The 10,655-nt window shown below is 35.5% G+C and overlaps 1 protein-coding gene across 1 annotated transcript; it reads left to right on the top strand.

The window, feature by feature from the left end:
- Positions 1-9,557: 9,557 nt before the first annotated feature.
- Positions 9,558-10,015, top strand: LOC118906658 (nuclear transport factor 2-like). Its single transcript, XM_036874189.1, has one exon. The coding sequence runs from the start codon at positions 9,632-9,634 to the stop codon at positions 10,013-10,015; it is 384 nt and encodes a 127-aa protein (XP_036730084.1). The 5' UTR covers positions 9,558-9,631.
- Positions 10,016-10,655: the final 640 nt, after the last annotated feature.

Here is a 10,655-nt window from a genome sequence, read left to right on the forward strand (position 1 = left end):
AAACAACAAAGTTTAATATAGTTTCAGGGGGATTCATGGGTCATGGTTTAAACATCCTGCTCTAGAATTTTTTGGCCATTGAACATTGCTACATTAGTGTCAGATGACATACTTGCATCTAAGTATATTAGGGAGAAAAATATGGACTTTCCAGGTATTTAGAGACCTTCTCCCCCCTTACACTGTAGTTATTACATTGTTCTCTCCTTCTTCCCAGGTCTTCTATACATCTTTTTAAGTTGAATCTAGTCACATCTATTACCCTCAACAAAAATCCAAGGCCAGATCTGCTAAGGTTACTGTCATCTGTACAAATACCACATTGCTCAGGAAGTAGAACCCAAAGGGAAAAGAAGAGAAAGGAAGGGGGAAAAAATCCCAACAGGTGCTATCTGAAGAAACCTACTCCAACACCAGAACATTCAAGAACTGATAAGAATTAAGAACCACTATCATCCGAGCCTCCCTTATTTTGACCCACCTTACTTTTTGCTTGTAATAGTAGCAGGTCTGTTTATTTAAAATAACAAGAATCAAATAGATTCATTCTGTTCATATGAATAACACACTGCATTGAAAGGCAAATGCCCACTGGATCTCTGTGTTTCATTTTTGTTTTTAAAAATCTTAGGCTGCATCAAGCCCATACTGAGAAAAATATACTGGAACTCTGTTATTTTTCTTTTATAAGTGGAAAGTAACTGAAGTCTGGTTATAGTTATCAACCAGATAACTATTTAAAGACCTAATGCTGAAGTTTGGTTTCCTTTAATCAGGCATTGAATGTAATGTACAGTCGGGTCTTAAAACTTCACTTTAAGAGGAACGTTTGCAATTTTGAAAGGAGCTTCTAAAGGGAAAGATATATCTATGTAAAAACTCCCAGTCCAGTTGCCCCACATACTTTAAAAATGAGAGATTAAATTACTAGATCTTTATTGAATAGGAAAATGCATTTTTCCTTCTTTGTCTTCTTTTACTAAAAACAGGATTTCTCTAAGCAATGGTTATCATAATATGGGTGAACACATCTGTGCTTCACAGCTTATGACACCCCAGGGCATGTTTATCTCCACTCTGCTTTTACGGCTCACAGCACTCCAGGGTGCAGCAAGCTCCTAATGGCTCTAGAAAACATTGCCAGTAATTTTTTTACCACTTAAGACAGTACTATCACAGATGATAATTACAAGTTGGATGGTATTCAGTTCTTCCTCTACATGGCTTACCCCAGCTTGTTTAATAATTGTATGTAGTATCACAGTCCTGAGAGATGTACTTTCTGACCAGAAATATGACAATTTTCATATAAGTGTATATACCTAAATGTTCACATTTCATATTCAAATTTCATAGTTCACTCAAGGTAGGTGAAGTGCCAAGATCTAAAGACTAAAGGTAATGAAATCAATACTTCTCTCAAGATCTCAGTGGAAATAACAATAATGCTTAAAGCTTAAAGTGTAACAATTAAAAAAAAAAGGCTTCTTAGGATAGAAAGGAAGCATCTGCTCAAATTAGTGTTTGAGATTGACAGCATGACAAATGATTTATTTTGTGTTTTAATTTTATTGTATAATTCTATGGGACAACTTCTATGGACGACCCCATGAGATCTGTCATATAAAATTATATTTTATATATGTATGTATATATGTTATATATATATGTGTATGTATATATGTTATACATGTAAGCAGGTATAATTATTGTTTTCTACGTGGTAGTTCTAACTTAACAATAATAGAGGAGTAATAAATTATAATGGCATCTTATACAATTGAAAGAATTATTTCGCACACTGAATTAGGTTGTTTCACCAGATTCATTTCAGTCAAAGTGGTGCATCCAATGCCCTGGAGATAACTAACGTTAAACCTTAAACCTCAGTGATTCGGGCTTTAAGGTATTAAAAACATTTTTTTTTAATTTATAACAACCAAAAAAGATGTCCAACTTTTCCAAAATCTCTATCTTCTCTTCTGGGGTAACTGAATTAACAATTTCTTAAACTTCACATTATTTAAGCTAAAACAATTATCCATTTTTAACAAATGCCCCATCTGCATCTTTACTGTCATTTATAAGTACACATTGATGACCAGTAAATGTAAATTATATGCTAATGGGCATATTTCTTAATCCTCATAGTGTACACTTTAGGAATGTGCATAGGTCTTATGGTTGTGAATTTCCAGTATAACACCCAGGATTTGCAGAGAATCAACTCTGTGGCCAGATTAGAGTCAAATATGGTAATGTGCCCATTAAAAACCAGAACAATGTTAGACTTTTCTGAAATTCATTACATCACCTAGTATTGGACATGTATTAATAGTAAACATATAACTTTTAATCTGATTGGTTGAGGGATTAGTTGAATAATGGAAATTGACTGTGGTTGAGAAAGGTTAGCAAGTAAATGAAAACCAACAAATGAAGTGTGAATCTGACTGTTTCAAACCATTACATTAGGATGGCTGAAAAGAAAAGTGTCCTTGGAATCTATAATATCTCTAGTGGCTTGTAGGCCAAAGAAGCAAAAGTAGCTAAAAAAGAGAATAGTACATGGCTAAAGAGAGACCAAAGGACATTATTAACTCATGTTTTGAAATAATTTCGTGGAGGGATCCCAGAATAATAATATCCAACATCTTGCTCACCAAAGTATAATACATTCTTTATCTAATACATTAAATAAGAATTAAGAAACTGGACATTTCCAAAAAGAAAAAATAAAATAAAAAATTTTACCTGCCTATCTCATTTTTGGCAGCCAACTAAAGTAGAAAATTCTTGGCAGCTTTCAGATACTTTAGAATTTGAAGCAATGTTGAGATGATCTATTTAAATCCAGTATATAGGTGACCATTTCTCAGATTTAATTTATATATCGTTCTTGTTATCTATTTCCACGAGCTTTGACTCTCTTTCTCCCTCTTCTATCCTTTTTATTCTTCTTTCCTGAACATAAATCTCGATGCTCCCCTATTTGACATATACTAAATTTCAAAAAAAAAAAAAAAAAAGAAAAAGTAAATCAGCAGGAAAGGAAGAAACAAGTGAACCCAACAACTGTAAAACGCTTGAACTCACAGACTATTCCTATAAGGAAAAAGTGAATAGCTGGTGCCCGAAAGAAAAAATTGAAAATTGGGTCAGACTATTGATAGGACTGATATGTTTTCCACTTTGCTGACATATAATCGTACTGGTGGTCACACTGACCTGCCGCTGGGACCCGGTGGGGTCTGAGCCCAAGTGTGAGCAGGGTCATGCTGCCAGGGCTTCACATAGGGTTCCATGTGCTACAATAGCACGGGCAGACTGAGACCCAAGCAAAGCCTTATCCTTTCTCAGGGGTTTAATATCCCTGGGCAAACAGCTAAGTGGCTCTCTGAAAGTGATGTAAGAATGGGTGAAGTGCTCATTAAGAATTTGTCTGAACTGGTTTTTCCCAAAAGGGTGCACAAGAGAGTTTCTCAATAGTACCAAGCCCTATACGTGTTATGTATCAATCCAACCCAAGTCGCTTAGTGGCTCTTTTGCTAGAGCACTTCTCCTTTATGATCAATTAATTTCAAAGAACTGGGTATTTTTACTTAGGGGACTTTTCCCAGTGAGAGAAATTCTATTCTTATCACCTCCTTTTATGTATGTACATAGAGAGGATGTTTGTGAGTCTGTAAAAAGTACCCTTGATCTTATTTGATAGACTGTGTCCTCCTCAGAGTGAATAGGCTGTCAAGTGGTGACTTTGCATTTGCAAATGAACGACAATACGTGTGCCAAATTCCCTCCCCAGCCACAAAAGTAACAGGATGAGAATTCTATTTCTGGAAGAGGATTTCAAAACAGGTCAGCTCTCATTTACTCCTCAGGGGGTGCTGCTAAAAACTAGAAAAAGTAAGACGTGGCCATTAAACACAGCAGACAAAACAATACGTACATCAATCAGTGCCTAGAAACAGACTTTGAAATGTTATTTATTACCTGTTTTCATCAAATATGCATTACTCTAATGATCGGCATATTATGAAGACAGGCATTTTAGAGACAAATTATAAGATGGGCTAAAAAAGGTGGCTATCATTTGGCAAAGAAAGGCAGTTTAATTTTAAAAAATCATATAATTGTTACGGAAAGTATCTGTATAAATCAAACATTTCAGAGAGACAAGATATTGATCAGTCATGGCAACCCTCTCCAACTTTCCATACAAAACCATATAAAGGTACATAATAAAGTTAAATTTTAGACTGTTACAGTCAAAAGCATGCTTTGTTACTGAAGTTCTGCTCTATTTATTTGGATGATTTTGGCATGAATAGATTAAAAGAACAAATATGAAAGAGACTCTCAATCCTGTTTTCAAAAGTATTTATAGGTTGGCACCTGGAGGGTTGCAGTAGTTCGTGAAAAGTCAATACAGAAATCTAGAGCGTGTTCGTCTTCTCTTCCTTCATTAGAGAAATTGACAGCTGAGAGGAGCCCTTTGGTTGTCCGACACCAGTACAAGCCATGTTAACAAATAGTTCTTGGCGAGGCAGCCACAGACAGCGTAGCCTGAAATTCTCATCGCCACATATAAGTGATGCTGTACTGCTGCCACTCCTCTGTCTATTTATATTGCTAATTAAATCGCACAACTTGTTCAGTGTCTTCTGTTCTACATCCACGTTTGTGCTCGACATTTTGTACGCCAAATTACATCCTTTTGCATGGGCCAACTACACGATCCTATTCAGAGTCCTAATACTGTTGTTCATTTTGTTCCATCAGCTAACGGTTAGAACTAATTGTTGAGAATTAACAGATATTGTGCCTTGAATTTGGATCTTTACACTCTTGCTCAGTCATGGAGTTTCTGACCTCTGAGTGAGCAGACAGTATCCAGATGTAGGAGAGGAAGATGCCTAAGACAGGAAGACAATGGAACAGCCACCAAGAGTTCCAATGGGGCACTTTTACTGGAGGAGGGAAGCAGATGCTGAGAGAAATTTCAGAATTGGACTAAAATAAAGAAAGGTAATAAAGAGAATTAGCACTGGAACATCCAGTGACCAAAGGACATGTGACAAAGGAACCAGCAAAGGAGAGTAAGAGAAAAATAACTAAGGGGCCCAGTCAGAAGGTGTTAGGCTTCAAAAAATGTCACATTGTGCGTATGTGAAATAAAGAAGAGCAGGACTTTTAGCAAAAATAAAGTCAGCAGTTTTTCTTTCTTGCTATTATTACTTAGTAGACATGCTTTATTTTGTAATTCAAGATATTTTGAGTCTCTGTATCTTGAGGTTCCTTGTAAGGATCACTTGTTGATGAATGATCTGTAGACTAGTCTAAAACGCATTTCCTCATTCCTTCTGATGTCCTCTGGGTTATATTTTCATCATAATTTTCTTTTACTTAATTAAGCCTTCCATGAAGCCCGAAGTATTTAAATTGTAAGGATTGCTGAAATTGGGTCATTAAGGTAACTTCTAAGTAGAGGCAGTCTGCCAGAATTGTTTTAAAAAAATCTAAGATAAAAATAAAAAGGAGGGAATTGATGCTAGGTTTTTGGGAAAAAAGAGAGTACACTTCCCCTAAGAGGAAAAAGAGATAACTAACAGAGGTAAAGTAAAAGATATCTAACTACTTAGAAGGCTGAGGGAGGATTAATATAAAATGAACCAAAATAAGTAGGTAAATAAACAAGTAAATAAATAATAAAGTGAACAGAACCTAGTCATAAATTAGCCATGGAGCTCACAGGGTTCAAAGCAATTATATTAAAATACATAGCCAGATTACAAGCACCCCTATGGCACAGGATAATTGAGCATGAACATAGTTATATTTACAGTGAAGTAATTAATGAATGACATATACAGCAATTAGAGTAGTCAGGACTCTTATCTTACTCCCCATCCCATAAAGTCAAATGCGAAGGACAAACAGCCAGCATTATTCCCCCAGGAAAATGCTCAAAGGCTATTCTCTAAAGGAATTAAAATCAGTGTTGGGCAAAAGTCAGATTCTCATGGCAAGCATCCTTTCCCCCTTCCCTCTCCCACTGATTAAAATGCTATTGATGTTGACCTTGGGTTGGGGAATGGCGTCTACGGCCTGTCCCCTGGATCATGTAGCTCTACCTACCAAAGCGGCCCTACACAGAGTTCCTTAGAGAAAATATCTAGAAAAGCATCTTACCTTCCTGGCAGCATAGGGCACCTATATCCTTCCTAAATGTGAATGGAGAAACAGGGAATGCTAGGTATGTGAAGAAAACAAGCAGGTTATAAGAGAAAGAAAAAAAAATTTTTTTAATGGTCTTATGGGAGGTTGGGGAAATAGAAAAGGACTCTGAGAATGCTGAATGTGTTCAGAGTGATCAGAGAAAGTACTGTATTTATAAAACAAAACTATAAAGCTCTGAACAAAGAACAATCAGAGCAGATAAAAAAAGGTGTCAGAGATTAAACATACTATGGTAAAATTGAAGAGTGACTGGAAAATAAGGTTGAGGATATCTCCTGGAATACAGAGCACAAAAGGATAAAGAGTCAGAAAATATGAGAGAGGAAGTGAGGAAAAGAAGGCCCATCAGGGTTGTACACTGTCCTGACAGAAGGAATTCTGGAAAGAGACAGCAAGAAAATGGAAAGGGGTGAATGTCAAAATTATAGTAGAAAAGAAATTCCCAGAGCTGAAGGAGGATACATCTTCAGAGTTAAGACACACAGAAACAAGAGTCACCAAACAAACACAAAAAACCCTGGCCTAGTACATGAAATGGCAAAATGGTACAAATAAAAAGAAGGTCCCAAAAGCTTCTTTATAGAATAAACTAATTGCCTTAAAAGGAAAATGAGGCAATCTGGCGTCAAATGTCTCACCAGCTGACTGGATACAAGATAACATTGGAGCAGCAATGCCCAGAAAACAGTATGCAGGTTCCTCAAAAAATTAAAAACAGATTTGTCATATAATTCAGCAATCTGGGTATAGAGACATATGCACTCCCATGTTTATTGCATCATTATTGACAATAGCCAAGATATGAAAACAACCTAAGTGTCCATCAACAGATGAATGAATAGATATATATGGTGTATATATACAATTGAATATTATTCAGCCATGAGAAAGAAGGAAATCTTGCAATTTATGACAACATGATGGACCTTTAGGACATTATGCTAAGTGACATAAGCCAGACAGAGAAACATAAATACTGTATGCTATCACTTATATGTGGAATCTGAAAAAGCCAAACTTGTAAAAACAGAGTAAAATTGTGATTATCAGGGGTTGTGGAGGTACAGGAACAAGAGAGATGTTGTTTAAGGGTACAAACTTACCACTAGTAGTAATTAAGTCCTAGAGATCCAATGCAAAGTATAGTAAATATAGATAGCAATATTGTATCATAATATTCAAACTTGCTAAGAGACTAGGTCTTACTTATTCCAACTACAAAAAGTAATTACATGATGTGATAGAAGTACTAACTATCTCTACAATGGCAATCTTATCACAATATATAAATGTATAGATCAACAGGTTATACACCTTAAATTAACATAATGTTATATGTCAAATATATTTCAAAAAAAAGAAAGAAAAAGAGTTCAAAAGATGTGAATACGGTTCAGCAAACAAAAAAATAAAAGGGCCCTTAAAATATGAAAGGATGCTCAACTTCATTCATATATATAGTAATAGAAATGCAAATTATAACTAAAATTGGATGCCATTTTTCACCTTGTAATTTGGCAAAATTCTAAAATTAGAGCAAAAAGTGTTATCAAAGCTGGGAGAAATAGAAACCTTCATACAAAATGGTACAAGCCTTAAAAGAAAAATTGGCAATGTTATCAAAATTACATTTCTGGAAATATATTCTAAAGACAGCACTTCTTGTATTGGATTTATATTTGTGAAAATGCCAATATTCCATTATTTTTATCCAAAACTAATAATTTCATATATTATAACCTTACAATAGCAAAAGATTGGAAGTAATGTAAATATTTATATATAGGGCACTTATTATAAATTAACTGTTCAAAAGAATACTATGCAGTTGTAATTAAGAATCAGGATGCTCACAAAGATATGAGTGAAAAAATTTAAAAATCATATAAAATAGGACACAAATGTGGTAAAATTTTAAACATTTGAGCGTAGAAAAAATAGAATTAATTTCATGTTGAGATGTAACATGAATGGGGAAGAAAGGGAGAAAAGGTAATATCTTCATATTGCATAAGATGATACTTCTAAAACTTGATACAACAAAAAATACAGATTTAAGTTCTTATTTTAAGTTACAAAAATAATAGAAAACTAAAAATGGTATAAATCTGAAACTCTAAGAAGAGGGAAAGAAGACAAAGGTACAAATGATTTACATCTTCACCTGTCATATTAGAGGTTATTAGATATTGTCTAGTATTTCTAAATGAAGGAAAGAGAAAACAAAGCATGTTTTCTTGAACCATAGCACCAAGCACCAGAAGAGGCTGCTTCTGAAGAATGGGTCTGGGAATGAGAAGGGAAGTAGAACTAGTATTTCTATATTTCTTGATTTGTTACCAAATTCAAGAATTGCTTTGATAAAAAATATTTTTGACCAAAGTTAATGGATATAGGCAAAAATTCATAAAACACTTGGTGTAAAAGATTCAAGAGGCAGAAACTATATATGATTTGTTCACCACAAAATTTCAATCACCCAGTGTCTGACATGTAGTAGATCTTAGTAAATAAGACATAAAGAGCTCTTACAAATCAATAAGATAAGAACAGCATCCAAATAGAAAAATTGGTAAAATACATAGATAGTTCCGAAAATAATTACACATGGCCAATAAACATATTTAATGTTCAATCTCACTAGTAACGCAAGTTAAACCTACGGTGAGTTATCACTTTTCCCTTGTCAAATTGGAAATATTTTACAATAATGCCTGCATGTATAGAAGTTGTGAGTCAAAACTCTCCTGTGCAACCAATTTAGGTATAAATTGATTTTTTTTAAAAATCAAGGAAGAGCAAGAATTCTTAAATATTTATACTTTTGATGTAGCACCCTTATTTCTGGAAATCAATCTTAATGAAATAACACAACATGCTATAAAAGATTAATGTATAAGGTGTTTCCCAGTCCTATTTAACAGAGTGAAAATTGGCATCATCCAAGTGGTCAACGATAATGGTTAAATAAATGTACATCCACATGAGAGCATATTATTTAATAATTAAAATGTCATCACAAAATATATGTAATCAAATGGAAATATTCATGATATGTTAAATGAAGAAATCAGAATACAAAGTAGCATATATACACCAATTTTGTGTGTGTGAGTTCATGGGTGTGAAAAAATTGCAGAGGGAAAACTTTAGTAAGTATTTCAAAATGTTAATAATGGTTATTTCTGGAAAATAGTAATACAATTTATTTTTCTTTTTTTTTTTGCATTTTCTACATTTTCTACAATAAAGACTTATTTTTAGAAATAAAAACAACAGAGTGCAGCGGGGTGGCAAGGGAAGGTGGGAGAAGACCACACTGGGTTGCCGCCACTGCTGCCGCCATTGTGCCAGCTCCTCGGGTCTCAATGAGGCCGGGTGGCACCCCAGAATGGGAGACAAGCCAGTTTGGGAGCAGACTGGATCCAGCTTCATTCAACATTACTACCAGTTATTTGATAACGACAGAACCCAACCAGGCGCAAGTTATCTTGACGTGACATGCCTTACTTGGGAAGGACAGCAATTCCAGGGGAAAGCTGCCACGGTGGAGAAATTGTCTAGCCTTCCGTTCCAGAAAATCCAGGACAGCATCACAGCACAGGACCCTCAGCCCAGGCCAGACAGCTGCATCATCAGCATGGTTGTGGATCAGCTCAAGGCCGATGAAGACCCTGTCATGGGGTTCCACCAGATGTTCCCATTAAAGAACATCAATGATGCTTGGGTTCACACCAATGACATGTTCAGGCTTGCCCTGCACAACTTCGGCTGACCTCCTCCCTCCTCTTCCCGATACTATTCACACTCCTCCAGATGCTCCAAATATCATACACAAATGAGCAGGGCCACGGGGGGAGTGGGCAGGTGTGCTGCTGCTACTGAGGCATTGCACGTGATGTTTGAACGCTTAGACTGGTTGCATCTGACAGGAGAAGTCTGTGTTGTACCAGCCCACGCCTTGGAAAGACTTAAGTAATGCAAAAGGTTGTCTTTTTTTTTTTTTTTAAATCTACTGAGAAGTTGCTCTAGTAACCCAAAGAAGTGAAGGAAAAGCAGCTGCCTCACGGCCCAGATATTGATTTGTTCAGGTGTTTCACTGCCTCATGATACAATAAAACCATGAAAATTTTCTTAACAACAATGAAAGAAATAAAAATAACAACAAACGGTACATCATTAAAAGTTAATGGAATTTTACTTCTGGTGATGGCGGAGTAGCTGGTATTGGATGAAAACTCCTGCAGATAAAATCATAAATACTGGAGAAAATGAGAGAAAACAAGTGGTCAGAAGCAGCAAGAAACTGGAAGAGAGTTACCTTTAAAACCGAAAAATTCACTTGGTAACTGTGCATTTATTCAACTTTTCATGTGAGGGAAGTCCTCATTCTGCACAGTGTGGGATGTCTGGAC

This window comes from Balaenoptera musculus, chromosome 14 (assembly GCF_009873245.2).
Source record: "Balaenoptera musculus isolate JJ_BM4_2016_0621 chromosome 14, mBalMus1.pri.v3, whole genome shotgun sequence".
In the NCBI taxonomy this organism is placed as follows: domain Eukaryota; kingdom Metazoa; phylum Chordata; class Mammalia; order Artiodactyla; family Balaenopteridae; genus Balaenoptera; species Balaenoptera musculus.

What these genes read in the sequence shown, in the direction of transcription:
- LOC118906658 (XM_036874189.1), top strand. Translation starts at nt 9,632, where the DNA reads ATGGGAGACAAGCCAGTTTGGGAGCAGACTGGATCCAGCTTCATTCAA.